The 19,395-nt window shown below is 45.7% G+C and overlaps 1 protein-coding gene across 1 annotated transcript in view; it reads left to right on the top strand.

Moving 5' to 3' along the window:
- Positions 1–18,721, top strand: part of LOC146339023 (polycystin-1-like protein 2) — a 110,856-nt gene extending 92,135 nt beyond the window's left edge. The window contains 10 exon segments of the mRNA XM_084812890.1: positions 2,811–2,951; positions 5,465–5,650; positions 5,819–6,146; positions 7,070–7,203; positions 10,045–10,172; positions 11,991–12,151; positions 13,637–13,847; positions 14,900–15,001; positions 16,822–16,953; positions 18,296–18,721. Of these exon segments, the coding sequence (XP_084669016.1) occupies positions 2,811–2,951; positions 5,465–5,650; positions 5,819–6,146; positions 7,070–7,203; positions 10,045–10,172; positions 11,991–12,151; positions 13,637–13,847; positions 14,900–15,001; positions 16,822–16,953; positions 18,296–18,421 (1,649 nt within the window). The 3' untranslated portion in view covers positions 18,422–18,721.
- Positions 18,722–19,395: the final 674 nt, after the last annotated feature.

Here is a 19,395-nt window from a genome sequence, read left to right as displayed (position 1 = left end):
TAAATGTTTTGACAGGGGCTCCTGGAGAAAGACCCCGAAGATGATCGTAGGGTCTGGGCAAGTACAAATGTTTTAACTCATTTAACCTGCTGTTTTATTCTTTTACCATGTTGTTCACTGCTCCGAAATCTTCTGATGTGGAGCGGTATATAAATATTGTAAAATAAATAAATAAATAAGGGAGGAGGCGAACCTTCAGATAACCTGGCCCCAAGCCATTAAGGCTTAATAGCAACAGTAGAAACAATCAATAAAAGAGACTGGGTCAACAGTTAAAACCAGATTATAAAAATGTTGTTTGCTGCACAAAGCAAAAGCTTGTCGGAACAAAACAAAACAAAAAGTCTCCAACAGCTGGTGAAAAACAGGGATGGGGCCAACCATATCTCAAGGGGCTAAGTATTCTACAGTCTGGGTGCAGCCACTAAGAAGGCCCTCTCTCTTGTCCTACCCAACTGTGCTTCCATGGTAGGTGGAGGACAGAGCAGGGCCTTTCCTTCAGATCTTAGGGAGTGGGAAGGATAATATGGGAGGAGGCAGTCCCTGAGGTACCCTGGATCTAAGCCATTTATGGTGCAATCATGTAGGTTGTGCTGTCGAAGCTCAGAAGCTCCCGAACTCAGAGGCTTATGAGCATCCTACGCAGGGCGGGAGGAGCGTTGGAGGTGATCTTTGCCTCCCCATCCTCCCACCCTTCATTTTCACTAGATGAGCTTTTTAGATGGGCTTTTTAGCCCATCTAGTGAAAGCATTTCGGAGGGGAAGGAAGGAAGTTGGAGAGGCCTCAGGATATCTCATATCCTGGCCTCTCCAGTCTCCTCCATGCCCTGCCCACTGAAACGCCCCCTTCTACCCCTCTCTGAGGTCACATTCCTGGCCTCGCAGCCTGCATGGTTCTTTCCATGCTGGCTGTGGGGGGGAGGGGGTCGGAGCTCTGATTCCCAGCTCCGAGGTTGGAATGCTGTCTCTGACCTCTGAGCTGGGAATCTGAAATATCCTACAGCCCCTCCGACGCTGTCTAGGGGCCCTAGGATTTCTCCCTTTAGGGTTTTAAAGGCAATTACCAACACTTGTTTGTGCCTGGAAGCATATTGTTAACTGGTGCAACTGTTGTAAGATGAGTGTATCAGGACTCCATGGGCAAGCACCCAGCCACATGAGGTTACAGGATCATCTGTTTTCCCAAGTGAGATTGCTTCCCGTCACATCAATTTTGCAGACAAAATTAGCACTTAGCCAAGCCATATTGGACATCTGCCAGCTCCCCTTGACATCTTTGAAAAGTGGAAGTTTCACTGCCTATCAGCAGAGGTCTCCTAGCTCCATTTAGGCCTTTCCCCCCTTGTGTCGAGATCTATTTTTATCTAGCCTTAAGCCAAACATTTTTTCTCCTCCTGCCCGTTTTGATAGCCATGACGGGTACTGGATCATTTGTGTTGCTTGAAATCTGTAACCTTTTCTACACTTCAGTTATCCTGTGATGTTGTGGTTCATAATCCTAGGTCTTGGGTAAGTCCTCGTTATTTTGCGTTTCTAAATATTCAGCTTCTCTGCTGGGGTTTGAAACATTGTTTTTCAAACGTATTTCCTGTCTTCCTTTTTCAATAAGAATCAAGGCAGCTTACATACAAATCTAAAACAGCATAATCAATGATCTCAAATAGTTATCTTAGCATAAAATAGCAATGCAGACCACAACAAGAATAATTAGGGCTACAATCCTATGCACACTTTTGTGAGAGTAAGCTCCACTGAACACAGTGGGATTTACTGGAGAGTGAACATGAATAGGGTTTGCAATGTAAATCAGTCTGGGGTTGGTGATGGGGGGCTGAGTATTTATAGCTTGGATTCAGAGGAGGCTGGGGTCTCCTATTTCTGTGGGGCTGTGAATCTGCTATAGATTGCAGTCAGAACCAGACAGAACTCTAAAGGATCTACCCAAGGAGCAGAATCCATTTTGGGGATAGGGTTCAGAACTTTGGATAGCTCCTTTAGAGTTCTGACTGAAACCCAGAGCAGATGCACAGCCCCACCGAAATAGGAGCCCCCAGCCTCCACTGCTTGTATTTGTGGCCAGGGGATTTGGGGTTGCTTTTGGCAATATGCAAACTCTCTATATTGTCAAGTCTTCAGAAAAACTACCAAGTCCTTGACCGGAAAACCAGAATTGCCTTTCTACAGGTTTGAAAAGTCATTAAGGGCACAATCCTATCCAGAAAAAAGCCCTATCGCTCCCAGCATTCCCCATACAGCGAACCTCCCAATGCATTTGTAGAACATCTCCATACTTTTATAAGGCTAAAGAGGCCCACCCTTTTCAATCTGCCTTGATAAAGTAGGCTCTTTCATGCTTTGCAATCATTTCAATTGTTCTTCTTTATTCTTATTCACTTCTTCTTCTTCTTCTTCTTCTTCTTCTTCTTCTTCTTCTTCTTCTTCTTCTTCTTCTTCTTCTTCTTTTTAGATTTGGGGTGCAACAGAAAAAGATCCTACAACTCCCAGCATTCCACAGCCAGCCATCCTATGGAATACTGGGAGCTGTCGGACTTTCCCCTGTCTAAACATGCATAGGGTTGCACCCTTAGACAATCAAAACTGGTTCCAATGCTACTCCAAAGGAGGCTTTGTAATTCCCACCAGAAATGGCACTTCCTAGATGGCCAAGAATGTGGTTGTACCTGCCTGACATGGCTGGCTCACAGTCCTGTTGTATTTGAGCCACAATCTCCGAATATTTTTCTGCCTTTGTTGTTTCCAGCTGATACATTCCAGATAGTAATAAGCTGCCACCTCCTCTTCTTGCGCAGGTGACTCGAACCCTATCTTTGGAGCCCGTCGAGACAGCAGAAGCAACAACTACCAGCCGCCTCCTGCTATCGACATTGAAAAAATGAAGAACAACCGCATCAAGGAACAGAAAGCATTTGCCCTGATTAGAGAAATATTGGGTACTTTTTATACTTTTTATGAGTGGAGAAGCTTTAAAACAGGGGTGGGCAGCACGTAGCCCCGGGCTGCATGCTGCCCCCCATACTGTCCCCACCCCCACTACCACTGGGGGGGGGGCGTCCAGGGTGCAAAAATGCCCCCTAGATCTCCCGAAATTGTCCATCCCTGCTTTCAAACAAGGTCTGAATTTGCAAGCACAGCACTGCCAACTGTAGCCCAAGCCAGACTGGGAATAGATCTGGAGAAGTTATAAGATTACGCAAAGACCAAGGGCATCTCTACACCAGCCTAGAATCCCGCATTTAAAACGGGTCTTTCTGCTTCCATATTAAATGCAGGATCACAACGGACTCCCTTTACACATGCTTCCTCCCCCCCCCGCCCCTTTCCCGCTCCTTTTCCCCCTTATCTGAGTCTTCCATATGTTTCATTATACAGCTGCTAGATGGCGCTGTGGCCTAGCTCCTCTTATTGCGGGTTTTGCTCTCTTCATGGAGGGAACTCAAGTGGAACTCAAGTGCTGTAATTTGGTAGCTCATTATCTCCAATCTTACTAAAAATGGAATAGAGGTCATTTAGTGCAGGAGACGCCCTGGAGGTTGACGACATCATCTAAAGGGCCTGCAAACTTCCATGAGTAGCCAATCTCAATAGCAGGATAAAAGCTCCATGTGAAGAAGCCCCAAAGCTAGGTTCAAGCTCTTTAATGTTAACTTTTAGGCATAGTTTCACTGAAATTATATGTCTGTGTCCAGGTTACCCTTCCTTAGGGTAAAGGTGGGGGAATCACATGACCGAGTGCTTGTCTATAGGTGGGGGAGCAGGAATAAATGTACACAGAAAACAAATTTGTCAGGGAGACGGGTTCTAACCAAGCCTTGTTAACTTCCAAGTTTCCCTGTGGTTTCTCTATGGAGGATCATGCAGTTATATAAGACCCTACCTGCACTATGAAGTGGTATTTCATTCTTTATTTATTATATTTCTACCCCCCAACTTTCCTCCAGTGAGTTCAAGATTCCCCGATTCCCAGACACCCACCCCAGTTGTATCTTTGCAGCACCTCCAATTTTATCCTCATAACTAAGTAAGCTGACTGGTGGGAGATTCAGGACAGATCAAAGGAAGGACTTTTTCACCACATGACGCAGTCAAACTATGGAATTTGCTACCGCAAGGTGTAATGATGGCCACCAATTTGGATGGCTTTAAAAGGGGGTTAGACAAATTCCTGGAGGAGAAGGCTATCAATGGCTTCTAGTCCTGATGGCTATAGGCTACCTCTAGTATCAGAGGCAGTATACCCATGTACACCAGTTGCTGGGGAACATGGGTAGAAGGGTGCTGTTGTACTCCTATTCTTCTTGTGGGTTTCCCGTGGGCAGTTGGTTAGCCACTGTGGGGACAGAATAATGGACTAGATGGTGCCTTGGTCTGATCCAGCATGGCTCTTCTTAGGTTCTTAGGCTGAAGAGATAGTGACTGGTCCAAAGTAATCCACTGAAGTTTGTATCTAAGTGGGTATAAACCTGGGTTTCTCCAGTCCTAGTGCAACCCTCTAACCTTTACCCCACATGGTCGAAGGTTTACTGTATGAACTAGGCTTCTGTATGAACTAGGCCTCTGCTGTTGTGTTTTTTTTACAACAAACCCTGTGTCACCCTAACAGCCACAGTTTAATAATGTAAACCTATCTGCTAACAAAGGTGTCAGAGTCCCATAGGAGGATGCTATTCTATGGTTCCTTTGCATGTCACTGTTGCAGAACAGCTGTTATTCAGCTGTTAATCCACAGAATCTACTTTTGTTGGAGAATTGAGATCCGAGCACTACACAAGGAGCTTTTGTTTTCCTGCTTTTCCTCTATATAACCTCTAGCTGGCACTGTGGTATAGAAGAATAGTACAAATACACAAGAAGAAATCGTGCTTTCTTTTACTTTCACAATTAAATGCTGCATTTTGCCTGCTCTAAAAAAACTCACTGAAAGTGCTGTTTAGACACAGAAGCAAAACTGGAGGGCCACGTCATTGTTTAAAAAACCCATAAACAACTGTGAGTAGGGAATGACGAGCTCACGATAAATGCCTCATGTAGAAAAGCCCTATGTCTGTCCTGAATCAAACAGGCGTCCCAGACATCATAGAATCATAGGGTTGGAAGGGGCCTACAAGACCATCGAGTCCAACCCCCTGCTCAATACAGGAAGCCTGATTCCCAGGCGGTCTCCCATCCAAGTACTAACTAGGGCTGACCCTGCTTAGCTTCTGAGATCAGACGAGATCAGGCACATCCAGCTGTCAGTGCACCCCAGGAGTGTAATAGGAGAAACATGCTTGCTTCTTATAAACCGAAGTAAATTAATTAGAGCTCATTAGAGAGGGCTTGGGTGAGGTGATCATCATAGCCTAGCAGTATGATAACCATGCTCCCATTGATATGCATTGGACAGACACGGCACCGGTTTGACTTGGAAACCTAACTTCTTTTGTGTTTGCCATCCTTTCTCCAGCCTACTTGGGTTTCTTGTGGATGTTACTTTTGGTGGCCTATGGACAACGAGATCCTAACTCCTATTATCTCAATAAACACATTGAAAGCAGCTTCACAGATGGATTCCAAGACATCTTAGGTTATCCGGATTTCTTCAAATGGGCCAGAACCACCTTAGTCAACAATTTATATGGCTCATATAAAGGTAAAAAGATACTTCATGTCAAGGCAAGGAAGCTAATGTTTAAGTTAAACAATCAAAGGCCAAAATTGTTGGTGGGGAGCAAATTAAATTTGAGAGCACTGCAAATGATTACAGATCAAATTACATTTTCAAACCCTCCCCCCCCCCCACTCCTTAAATCCCAACAAGGCTTTATCACAGATGGCAACTCCAAGCTGGTGGGCAGTGCACGGATTCGCCAAGTGCGCGTGAGGGGCGACACTTGCCCAATAGCCCCTAAACTGCAGTTGACAGTTGGAGAATGCCACGCTGCGTATTCTTTCGACACTGAAGACACAGCCGACTACGGAGTGCAGTGGAACATTTCTTCCCTCGATAACTCTTCAGAGCTCAGTTCTGCATGGCAGTATCAGAGCCAGTCCAAACTGAGAGGGCACGCGATATGGGGCAAACTGGCAGTCTATAGAGGTGGAGGGTACGTGGTTCACTTGGGGACAGATTCCCACAACGCCTCCAGGTACCTTCTTCTCTCTGTTGCTTGAGTTTTGTTGCTATATTATTAGTATTGTTATTATTGCCAGCGAAGTTTAATAAATTAATCAAATTAGGGCACAATTCCATGCACGTTTAGACAGAAAAATGTCCTGCAACTCCCAGCATTCCCCAGCTAGCCATGCTAAGGTTGTGGTACGGATGTGCCCCAAGTGGGAGAACTGTCAGCTGCAGGATGTCTCAAACTGGGGATACAAGATCTATCGGTCTACACATACTGTGAGTACATGGCTACCTGAATAAGGTTAACTAGGTAAAAAGAGACTTAGGGCACAATCCTACGGCCACTAGACAGTAGCGAGACAGCCATAGGATAGGTCAGTTTCCGGGAACGACCTCGGAGCCCGCGCTCCGAGGTCAGTTCCCAAAGAGCTGCTTCCCCGGCGATATTGGCGGTGCAGATCATCCCTGGGCTCCGTGCTCGGAAGACCAGTGCGGAACAGGGAAAAGGGGCATTTCCAGGGGCAGGGAGTGCACCATCTGACCTCCCCAGCCCCCGCTCCAATGACCTGTGGCTAGACAGCTAAAATCGGCCATCTGGCCATGAAGGCAGGGCAGCTGGACCACGGAGGAGGTGATCCCCTCCGTGCTTCTCCTGCCCTGCATTGGATAGGTGGTCGCCACTGAGTTCAGAGGCGGCCGCCTATCTGCATAGGATTGCTCCCTCCGAATCTGCTGGGTTGAATGTCATGAAGGCCTTCTCGGTGGAGAAAATGGATTTTTCCCCTTTATGTTTATCTGGATCTTCAGATTGGGTATCACCAGCTCTTGCCCATAACTGGGAGCCTCGTAACATTTGTAGGGCCATAACATTGTACAACCAATCACGCATTCTTTGGGCTTGTGCTTTCTGTTGTCATTCTATTCCTTGTGTTTGTCCTCTGGCAGAATTCTACAATACCTCTTTCATAATATCTGGCTGGACACCTTCACGAGAGCGGTGTTCGTCGAGTTCACTGTCCACAATGCCAACGTGAAGCTCTTCTGCATTGTCAGCCTCATGTTTGAAACCAATGCCTTAGGTGAGAGCTCGAAGTTTGTGCCAGTGTTTTTAGGCAAGAGGAAAGCAGGGTCTACATTGCTCTGGGAGATGCTCTGGTACATCGTGCCTCCTAATCGCGGTAGTAATTTCATATTCACTCAGAATATTATGGAGATCCCATAAGTCTCAGGGCAGTCAAGTGCAGAAGAGGACAGGGTCTCCATACCTTGAATCTGTGCATAAAAGAGGACATTTCAACTGGGTGCAGCTTCCGTCAACCCTCCACCACACGTTGCACCTGCTGAAGTTTCCTCTTCTATGCAAATAGTAAAGGAGAGCCTTGTTCTCCTTTTGATGATGATGGTGGTGGTGGTGGTGGTGGTGATAGGAATAATACATAACATTTGTATAGCGCTGCCAAGCGTGCAAAGTGCTCATCTTGCATTATCTAGTTGTAATCCTTACAACAACCCTGTAAGGCAGGGGTGGGGAACCGCAGGCCCAGGGACCAAAGGTGGCCCCCTGGGATTCCCCAGAAAACACACCGCATTTTCCCCAACCACCGATAGCTTGATGGTTTCTCAGCTTTTGTGTAGTTTTTTTCCCCCATTCTAAATGGTGGGAATGCCTCGCCTAAGGCTTAGTTATTTGGGGTGCAACTCTATGGATGTTCAGACAGAAAAAGTCCTACAACTCCCAGCATGCCCCAGCCAGCCATGCTGGCTGGGACATGCTGGGAGTTGCAGGACTTTTTTCTGTCTAAACATCCATAGGGTTGCACCCTTAGTTAGGTAAGAGCTTTAAGCTACAAGGTGTGCGCGCGCGCAAGCAGGCGTGTATATATATAGAAAGAACAATATGCTAGTATATTTTGCATTTTTGGACCTGCCCCCTTTGCCTTTGGCTCCACCCACTGCTGGAAAGCAGCCCTGGAGAGCTTCTCTGAAACTGAATTAAGCCCTCAGACCAGTGGAGGCTGGTGACTCCGGTTTTGGTGGGGCTGCTATTCCATTCTGAGTTTTAGTCAGAAGCAAGCAGAACTCTAAAGGATCTTTTCAAGGTGCTAAACCACACCCCCAAATAGGTTCAGCACTTTGGGTGGCCCCTTTAGAGTTCTGGCTGGTTCTGATTAAAACCCAGAACGGAGCGACAGCCCCACTGAAATCGGAGCCACCAGCCTCCACTGCCTCAGACTGAAAGAGGTTCCTTGCCCCTGCTGTGAGGTAACTCCATATTATTATCCCCCATAAACCTGGGTGGTGGTGGTGGGGACAGACGGACTGAGGCTGAGAGGGAGTGGTTTGCCTAAGGCGATCTAATGAGTTCATGGGAGAGGCAAGATTTGAATTGGAGACTTTCTGATTCAAAGCTCCATCTCTTGGCCACTATGCTACCCCAGAATAGTGTACCCTATTTCCTTCAGGGACCTCTTCTGGCCAGCTAACATTTATCCCACATGGAGCATAAAAGCTTAATGAGTCCATCCAATGCTTTGTAGTCCATCTATCTTAATCAGAACATAAGAAGAGGCCTGCAGGATCAGACCAAGGGTCGATGTCATCCATTATTTTGTTCACACAGTGGCCAACCAGCTGTTGATCAGGAACCCACAAGCAGGGCATGAGCTCAACAGCACCCCCCCGCCCACGTTCCCCAGCGCCTGGTGTACATAGGCTCACTGCCTCTGGTACTGGAGGTAGCACATAGCCATCAGGACTACTAGCCTTTGATAGCCTTTTAACAGTCAGCAAAAGCCCAGTTTAAGCATTGCTTCTGAACACAGGAGCTGCTCGTGGGCCTCCATCTCATTTAAATGTGTCTGTGGGATGTACTGGCCCATATATATACAGTGCTGTATGTGGTAAGTTCTGAGGTGTAGGTGCTCATCGTGAGGGTCTCCATAGCCACGCCCCCAAGGAGAGGCCAAGAATGCAAGCAGCTGTTTTGATCCGTATCAACAGAGCAGTTCTGTCCATTTTCATCTCCACCAGGAGCAGGTCTTTGGTAAAACTAATAGGTCTTCATTGCCCATTCAAGACCAGGCCAAATACTTTGGATCACAACAGGGAACAATATATTGTTGCTGGGAACATTCATTTCTCTCCAGCTACTGTGAGGAGTGCAGCTAAGCTGAGAGGGAACGGGGCAGTCTGAGGCGGGGAGGGGTGGTGGTGGCAGATGATATCGGAGCCCCTGCTAATCAGAAAGTGCCAGCGCTGCGTCCCCGAGAGCCCTGACACCACTACATCACTGGCACTAGCAGGCCACCTTGCATGGCAACGGCAGGACACTGCCACTGCAGCACTGCATGCGCATGGAGCCGCACACATGGAAAGCACATCGAAACAAGACAGAGGCTGGGGTGTATATACTGAGAAGTGGTTTGCCCACAGAGAGCGTTGCTTTTCAATCAGATCAGACTTGTGTCATCGATCTCTGCTTGTACATCTCAGGATAGCTCTCAAAATCAGAACAAAATATGCAAAATCGTGGTTTTTGTTTTTTTAAAAGGTAGTACACCTGCAAGATGAATTATTCAAAATAAAAGACGTGATGCAAATTCACTCCATTTAGGTGATGTATACTGGCTGCAGCACTCAGCTTTTCGGGTGCAGAATTTGGATTGCACGGACTCCAGATGCCTAATGTTTTTAGCTCAGATTTCACAAGCCGTGCTTTGGATACCTAGAAGATAGATGCCTAGAAGAAGATAGGTTGTGAGAGCCAGTGTGGTGTAGTGGAGAGAGTGTTGGATAGGGAGTCAAGAGATCCGGGTTCCTTGCAAGAGGAAAAAAGGCGGGATATAAATGCAATAAATAAATAAATGAATAGGATGGAGTGCCCTATAGAGTACCATACTAATCTCTGCTTTGATGTACAGGGGCCTTCTTTGCACGGGCTGAACTGCAGAGTGTCCGGCTTTATCCATACACAGATGGTCTGCATATCTTTGTAGTGGCAGCAGAAGTAATTTATTTCCTCTTTGTCATCTACTACATGGTGGAACAGGTAAGAAAGGCCAGAAACACCCTGCTAGGTCAGCCCAAAGGGCCATCTGGCACAACAGCCTGCTTCCCACAGTGGGAAACCAGATGCCTCCAGCTCCAGGAAGGCCGCAAACAGGGCATGCAGGCAATGGGCTTCTCCCACCGTTGTTCCCCAGAAACTGGTATTCAGAGGCGTGCTGTCTCTGAACAAAGCACGAAATTCTCCGAGTTAGAGGTGGCCCTCTAGATCTGGGCCTCCAGATGTTCTTGGACTACAACTCCCATCATACTTGACCATTGACCATGGTGGCTGGGACTGATGGGAGCTGGAGTCCAATCACATCTAGAGGGCCACAGGTTCCCCACTGCTGCTCTAAGATAATGGGCCGATTTGCACAACACAGTGGCTTATTCAAAATGGTGGCCACACACACCCTGCATGTGCTGTGACTAATCCTGAGTTAATTAATTAACCCACGATTAGTCACAACGTGTGCAGGGTGTGTGTGGCCACCTTTTCAAATATGTGGCCTTTGATCGGGGCTAGTGGCATGTTGTGCGAACCCAGCCATTGTGGGTTAATTGAAGGATAAACAACCCACACTTAACCCAACTACTGATCACACCCAAGGCCAATCAATGAGTTCACGGCTGAGCTGAAATATGAGCCAACTAGAGTAGGGGTGGGCAACCCTCAGGCCCATGGGCCAAATCTGGCCCGCCTGGAGTGACAGTCCCCAGATGGCCATGCTCCTTTCCCTGGACTGGTGATCATTTGGTGGTTTTCCAGGTTTCCTCCCTGTTCTAAAAGGTTGAAAAGCCTTTCCTAAGGCTTAATTAATAACAGTAAGAGTTGTAAGCTGAAATATGAGAGAGCTCCGGCTATTGGGCAGTATAGAAATGAAATGAAATGAAATGAAATAAGTAAGTAAGTAAGTAAGTAAGTAAATAAATAAATAAATAAAAATATGCTGGTTTTTTGGTAGTTTGTCCCCACTCCGTTTTGTCTTTGGCCCCGCCCACACACAGAATGCAGCCCCCAAGAGCGTCTCTGAAATGGAATCCAGCCCTTGGACTGACAGAGGTTCTGCACCCCCAAACCAGAGTCTTTTAGCTCATGGCTTACGCTTTTTCTCACTATGCTATCCCAGCCCTTTGCACATGCTCCATGGATATGGTTGGGAATATATAAAAACTAAAATAGTTTGTAGAGCAGAACATCCCTTGTTGAATGGTGCAGTTCTCAGAGGCATTTATCTTAGCTACATTTCCGTGTTAAATTTCTGCATGTCACGCAGCTGTTAAACACAGAGGAGCCCACCAACAGGAACAACATCAACAAAGTTGGCAGCCCTATCCCCATTCCAGTAGCACTCCCATTTATCTCATCACCATTAATCAGATCTGAGGTCACCCATGGTTAGTCATGTAAGGACTCAATCATATGGACTACACCCGCGCTGCTTGGAAGCCCCCGAATTCAGAGGCTTCCAGGATTCCTATGCCCTGCCGGGCTGAAGCTGGCAGGGCAGAAGGAGCAGCGGAGGTGATATTTGCCTCCTCATCCTCTGTTCTCCTTTATTTTCGCTAGACAGGCTTTTCAGAGGTGGCCTGCGTGGTTCTGTCTGCACTGGCTGAAAGGGGGCAGGGGTGTGTGGATCTTCAACTCCCCCTACCGCGGTCGGAGCATTGTCTCCAAACTTGGAAGGGATTTTCCGAGCCATCCTATGGTCCCTGGGACGCTTGCCCAGGGACCACAGGGTTGCTCTCTAAATCAAGTTGTGTTGTGGAGACATCATCTGCCTTTCCCCTTTTGAAACTGAACATCTTGTTCCAACAGGGAAAGCTCATGCGGGCTCTGAAATGGAATTACTTCCGCAGCAAGTGGAACCTGCTGGAGCTGGCCATCATTCTGATCAGCTGGAGTGCCCTGTTGGTGTTTGTCAGACGGACGATCTTGGGCTTACGGGACATCAGTTACTACCAGGAGCATAAGGATGAGTAAGGACCTGGCACTTTGCAAACTCACCACCCCAGCAGCAGGGCTGAACAGGGGAGAGGGGTTAGCTCAGTGGTAGAGCCCCTGCTTTGCGTGCAGAAGGTTCCAGGTTCGATCCCAGACCTCTCCAGGTAGGGCAACAAAAATTCCTGCTTGAAACCTTGGAGAGACACTGCCAGTCAGTGTCAACAGTATTGGGTACATGGACCACAGGTCTGACTTGGTATAATGTGGCTTCCTGTGTTCCTCATTATTGCCAACCAGGCTTTTTGATTTGATTGCGAGACCCTTTTTTTAGATAAACTTTTACTGTTTACAAAGATGTTAATAGGAATTAGCATTTGCATATGTATAAATATATATAATACAAACAAATACGCAACTGCCAGGTTTTTCCCCTGAGAGAAGTAGCTGGCCAGTTTTTTTTAATGTGCTCCATTTGAAGGTGTCCAAATCACAAAGCAATATTGTTTGGTTAGTTAGTTAGTTAGTTATTTAACCCACCTTTCCTCCAAGGAGTTCAAGGCAGCATGCTGGTTCTCTCCCACCATGGCTTTATCCTCACAGCAATGACACAGCAAAAGTGCAGAAAAGGGCAACTCAAATGATCAAGGGGCTGGAGCATCTCCCCTATGAGGGAAGGTTACAACAGCTTGGAAAAAAGGAGGGTAAGGGGAGACAGGATGTGTACACAATTATGCATGGTGTGGAGAATGTGGATAGGGAGACATTTTTCTCCCTCTCTCACAATACTAGAACCCAATGGGGTCATCCCATGAATACTAGAACCCAGTGGGGTCATCCCATGAAGCTGAAGGGTGGGAGATTCGGGACAGATCAAAGGAAAGAGGTCTTCACACAGTGCAGAGTTAAACTATGGACTTCACTTCCACAAGATGTAGTGATGGCCACCAATTTGGAGGGCTTTCAAAGGGGGTTGGACAAATTCCTGGGGGAGAAGGCTATCAATGGCTACTAGTCCTGGTGCTATATACTACCTCCAGTATCAGAGGCAGTATGCCTGTGTACACGAGTTGCTGGGGAACATGAGCAGGAGAGCGCTGTTGCAGTCGTGTCCTGCTTGTGGTTTCCTGGTCGACAGCTGGTCGGCCACTGTGTGAACAGAATGCTGGATTGGATGGACCCTTGGTCTGACCCAGCATGGCTCTTCTTATGTTCTTATACTAATCCTGCAAGGTGGATTCGGGCGAGAGAAAGTGACTGGCCCCAATGTCATCCCGTCAATTTTATGGCTGAGTGGGGATTTGAACTCGGGTCTCCCTGGCCCTGGCCCAACATTCTACCAGCTTTCCCCAACGGGGTGCCCTTTTTGCGTGCTGGACTACAGACCCCATCATCCCCAGCCAGCATGGCCAGTGGTTGGGCATGATGAGAACCATAGTCCAACACATCTGGTGGGCACGAGGCTGGGGAAGGCTGTGAAGCGGCACACCACGCTGGCTCATTTCATTCCTGCTCCTCCTCAGGTTTGTAAGCTTTAATCAGACGGCGACGGTCGATGCAGTTCTGGGGTACCTGATTGCCTTCTTGGTGCTCCTGTCCACCGTGAAACTCTGGCACCTCTTGAGGCTGAACCCCAAGTTGAACATGATCACCTCCACCCTGAGGAGGGCCTGGGGGGACATATCAGGATTTGCGACGGTGATCATAATTATGTTCCTCGCCTACTCCATCGCGGTGAGTAGCCTTGTGTTTCATCTGTTCCCAGTGGGGTTGCTGCCAACTTGTATGGGTTGCTTCTCTTTTTTGAGAGCTCCAATCACAGCAAGCGAGGGGCGAACTACAAGGTATATTAAATGCTTTACTGCAATTCACAAGACCAGGTTTTAAAACAAAATTAGCTGCTGCGTTTGGGGGGAGCAGGGGGAGAGAACGGGATCGGGACTGTGGGGAGGAGAGGAATTTAACCCCCTCCCCAACTGCAGTCCTGATGAAAATCACTCGTCTCAAACTATTTGCATTGTGAGGGATGCTCCTAAGGGGATGCTCCCATTGACGCCAGCAATGTAGTTTGGCCCTAATAAAGGCTTTTTAAATCACACTTCCTGTGTTAATCAGCTCACCAATGCAAGGATGCCTGTGTTACCACCCAACAACTGTTTTGTGAACGGCCACTGTTAATAAAGTAATTGTCGCTGTCTGTACTTTCTGCATCACATTTCCCTCTGATCTCACTGGCTACCGCCCCTCTCCCAACCATGTATATAAGTACCAGTAACTCAGCATAACACTTCATACATGTGCTGAAGTGGACTCCAGTCCACAGAAGCTGATGCCATAATAACTGTGTTCCCCTCTTCATAGCATCATAAGACTCCATGCTGTTTTTGCTGCAACAAACTAATATATGGACAGAATTTATCCACATTTGTCCAGAATGGTTGACTTAAACTAATTTGAGGGGGGGGGGGAGAGGGCTTGAGGAAATAGCTGACAGCAGCAATAATTAGGCTGTAAAACTGGCTCACTTCCCTGCTCAGGGGTGCCCCCTCCCCCACCCCTTGAGCTCTTTTAAAAAATATAATGCTTATCTTCGTCCTTAATTAACTAAAGTACTCCCCTGATCGCTGAAGTGGTTTAGAAAGGTATTACTCCTATGCTTGAGTAGCAAAATAGTGATGTGCGTTACAGAGAAACTAACCTGCCCAGCATGATGCATGTCCATTGCTAACTAGCTTTTGTGATTTGCATGCGAGACTCTCTCTCTCTCTCTCTCTTTTAATTTGCAGACAAATTTGATATACGGCTGGAAGCTGAACTCTTATAAGACCCTATTTGACTCAGCAGAGACAATGGTCAGCCTTCAGCTAGGAATCTTCAACTATGAAGAGGTATGGCATTTGGCCTTCAGAGGTTTTTTTCTTAAAGTTGCAGTTGGATAAATTGAAACCACTTTCAAGTTATTTTATTTAGCACCATCAATGTACATAGTATAAGACAGCTTTCCTCAAGGACAAATCCCTGCCCTGAGGAGTTTACAATTTAAATTTGACACAGGGTAGAAAAGTGAACAGAGGAAGGGAAGAGAGGTGGAGCTAGGGGAAGAAGAATATGTGCTTATTTTAGGGTGCAGTCCTATCCATACTTACCTGGGAGTTAATCCCATTGAATTCAATGGGCCATACTTCTGTTCTCAGTAGGCATATACAGGATTGGACTTTTCATTAGTCATACCTAGGCTTAAGGGTCTTGGACGAAGTGGTTTATCAAAGACTTTGCAGAAAATGTATGTTTTGAAGAATGTAAGGGAGGTGAGCGCCCAGGTGCTCTGTGAGGATGTTACAGGTATAAGGGGCAACAAGGGAGAAGAGGCTGAATTAACTGGAGGAGGTGACCTTTCGACAGCTGAGGGCAGTGGAATGGGTGGAGTAAAGGTCCTGAGCATGGATGTATCAGGACAGGAGAGTGGAAAGATAAGTGGGGGTGGACGGCATGGACAAGGCCACAGAGAACCTTGAAGGAAAGGACAAGGAATTTGTACTGGATCCAGGGGCAACCAGGATGTATTATATCATGTTTGTTGTTTATTCGGTCAGTCGCTTCCGACTCTTTGTGACTTCATGGACCAGCCCACGCCAGAGCTTCCTGTCAGCTGTCGCCACCACCAGCTCCCCCAAGGTCGAGTCTGTCACCTCCAGAATATCATCCCTCCATCTTGCCCTTGGTTGGCCCCTCTTCCTTTTGCCTTCCACTTTCCCTAGCATCAGCATCTTCTCCGGGGTATCCTGTCTTCTCATTATGTGGCCACAGTACTTCAGTTTTGCCTTTAATATCCTTCCCTCAAGTGAGCAGTCTGGCTTTATTTCCTGGAGTATGGACTGGTTTGATCTTCTTGCAGTCCAAGGCATTCTCAGAATTTTCCTCCAGCACTCTCAGAATTTTCCTCCAGTATTATATCATGTACCAATAATCATATTTGATTACCGCAATGCAATATATGTGGGGCTGCCTTTGAAGACTTCCTGGAAGCTCTGTTTAGTTCAGTGTGCAACTGCTAGGCTGCTAACCGGGACGGGCCTTAGGGAATGCACCTTACCGCTTTTGAAGTAGGTTCGACAGCTGGTCCATTTCTGAGTGCAGTTCAAAGTGCTGAAGCGTACCTTTCACAACCTCGTACAGCCCGGGATCCGGGCACCTGGAGGGCCATATTTTCAGAGTGGTAGGCAGCAGTATTGCAACCGAAACTCTCCCCATGACCTAAGTTTGATCCCTACCTATTCTGGGTAGACATGCATAAGATTGCACTACTGTAGCATAGGCATTGGCTTTTAAAAAATTAATATGTTGTTTTATTCTATTTTTAAAATTGTTTTTACTTATTGTAATGTTGCCCTGAATTTATTTATTTATATATATATTTATATATACACACACACACACACTTGAGAGTATACATTTTATATATAAATAAATAATACCAATCTGTCAAGTATTTCTTATTTGTAATATACAATATTTACAAGGAAGCACTTTGTTCAATATTGAGCTAGACTGCAACAGGCAAGAAAGTTCGTTACACTGTTGTCCAGGCGACAAAGATGTTTGGAAGGGACATCAGACACTTAATGTTTTTAAATACTTCACAAACCAGTTTTCTTCCCTCTTCATAAGATAGTGAAATGCCTGACTGCAATTTATATATGTATTTCAGGTCTTAGACTACAATCCTGTTTTGGGCTCCTTCTTAATTGGCTCCTGCATAATTTTCATGACATTTGTGGTGCTGAATCTCTTTATTTCTGTGATCCTTGTTGCTTTCAGTGAGGAGCAGAAACATTACCAGGTTTGTTCATAGAAGTATTTTCTAAATCCTAGTCTTTTAGGACCAATTTGCCATGTTGTGTGCTCTACATGAGTTTTGGAAGATCTCAATGGAGACCAACTCAATCCTATGTCTATTCAGAAGTAAGCCTCATTGATTTCAATTGAGTTTGCCCCCAGTAAGTGACCACAATTGGACTTGCTACTGAGTAAATAGCATACGATTGAAATTTAAGTCTGCAGTCCTATGCACATTTACTTGTGAGTAAGTCCCATTTAATTCAAAGGAAAGTTCTTCTGTGTAAACATCGTTAGGATCTGGCTTCTAGGGTGCAAACTTCTGAGTAAACATTCAGGCCATAAAAGTTTTGTAACTGGGGCTTTTGATTTAAAAGAGGTTTCAGTGCCATATTTTCGAAAAGAAGAAAATCCTCCATGAATTTGAATGTGCGTTTAGTGTTTATGTACACTATAAATGTGCTATTTAACAGAATTTGCTCAGAGATTTGAATCCCTGTTTTGTTTGCAACAGCTTTGTTGACGACTGCTGCTTCCATTATGATCACGCACAGCAGTTAGAAGTTAGGTTCTGTTCCTTAAAGAACTTGTGGCAAAAGCAGCCACCATTGTGCTGCTCCAAAGGAACCACTTATTGTTTGGTTCAGACTTTCAAAAGTGATCCTGTGGGCACTTGCTTTGGAGCGAACCCCACTGAACTCAGTGGGACTTAATTTCAGAATGATTACATAGGATTAGGTTGCACACATCTTAAAACACTGTAAATTATTTCCAAAGAAAAGGAAAACCAACATGTACTCTGTGTGTGTGTGTGTGTGTGTGTGTGTGTGTGATTCAGGCTAATGGATATTTAGGTATAGGGCTAAAACAGGAGCGGACACCTTGTGGCCCTCCACATATAGATGGACCGCAACTCCTATCATCCCTCATCATTGGCTAAAGCTTGCTTGATGGATGTTTGTCTAGCTTTTCATTTGAAAACCCTCAAGGAAGGAGAGTCTGGATTTGTGTTTCATTGCTGATGCTGAACGTCTACAAGATCTAGATTAAGCTTGGCCACAGAGTCACTCCATGACACTCTTTCTCATGCTTAGCATCAGTTCCGCATCTGAACAATGGAAATAATTCATAGTCACCTACATAGCAAGATCTCTGTAAGCATGAACCAGAAGAATATTGTCACCTGATCTTGAAGCTGTATAGTGAGCTACAGTGTTAAATAGGACCTACTGCGGTCTTTTCCTAACTGTATTATCGTCATCACTAATTTTACGTATGCCCGGCAATCCGGGTTTATGTAATTGTTTTATCTATACTCATAAAACTGTTTGTGTGGATTTTTTAAGGCTTCAGAAGAAGAAGAGATTGTTGACCTACTGTTGAAGAAAATTTGCAGTTTCCTTGGAATTAAATACAAAAATGATCATAAACCAGCCTGTGACAATGCCTTGGAAGAACCTGTGAACAACTAAAAACTAGTTGTCCAATGCCTCACTTCCCACTTCAATTTACAGCTGTTGCAGCTGCCTTTAGATATTGTGGTTCCTGTATTTGTGACATGCTATGGGAGAAAGCAGGACTGTTTTCAGGAACTGACACCTCAAGCTGCTGTCTAATCATTGTATTTAAGAATGTAGCCTTAATCCTGTATTGATAGATATGGAAATGAGTATGAAATTGATGCCTGCTGATTGTGCACACTGCTTTATTCTCTAATTATTCCTAAGTGTGATATAATAAACGCTTAAGAGCATCATTGGGCTAAATGGTTTAAAATCGCTACCAGTTCAGTGTATCATTTATTCTTACAAAATGTTTTATTTGGAAATGGTGCATATTAAAGACAGGCCGAATCAGTATAGTTTGTACGGCAGGTCAGCTGCAGGCCTTAATGCTAATGTGCAATTACAAAATGTTACAATATAAAATTAATATATAATAATGTAAAATTGCATACAAATAGCAGAGTATTGTACAAAACATCTGTATTCCAAGAACTTGAATGTAAACATAAGGACAATTTTCTAGATAACCATCTGCAACTTTTTACTAACGACTAACTCTGACAGACCTTAAAAAATATTAAGAATTACTTGGGAGGGGGAGGGGGAATTTGTAGCAAAGAAGTGTGTGTGTGTGTGTGTGTGTGTGTGTGTGAAGTGCTTAACCTATTTCCCACCCACCTCTTCTCGTTCCAAATTGTCCCCCAAGCAATTTCACCTGCAAGGTTCCAAAAGCATGTTTGCCTACATGAATCTAGAGATGCTCCAGGTAGAAAAGCAGCTTGTAGGGGGTAATTTGCAACAGAGAAAAGGCTGGTGGGAAATGGGTTAAGCACACCCTGCAGGAGAAGCAGCCGGTGGGGAAAGGATTAAGCATCCCTTCTTGCCACTTCTTCTGCAGTCTAAATCACCCTATTGAGGCAGCTTTTCTGTTTGTTTTTTAA

The sequence above is a fragment of the Heloderma suspectum genome, chromosome 8, assembly GCF_057233095.1.
Source record: "Heloderma suspectum isolate Gila_16-S chromosome 8, 16-S_ref, whole genome shotgun sequence".
Classification (NCBI taxonomy): Eukaryota; Metazoa; Chordata; class Lepidosauria; order Squamata; family Helodermatidae; genus Heloderma; species Heloderma suspectum.
Note: the sequence above shows the minus strand (reverse complement) of the source record. Positions and strands in the feature narration are given on the sequence as shown.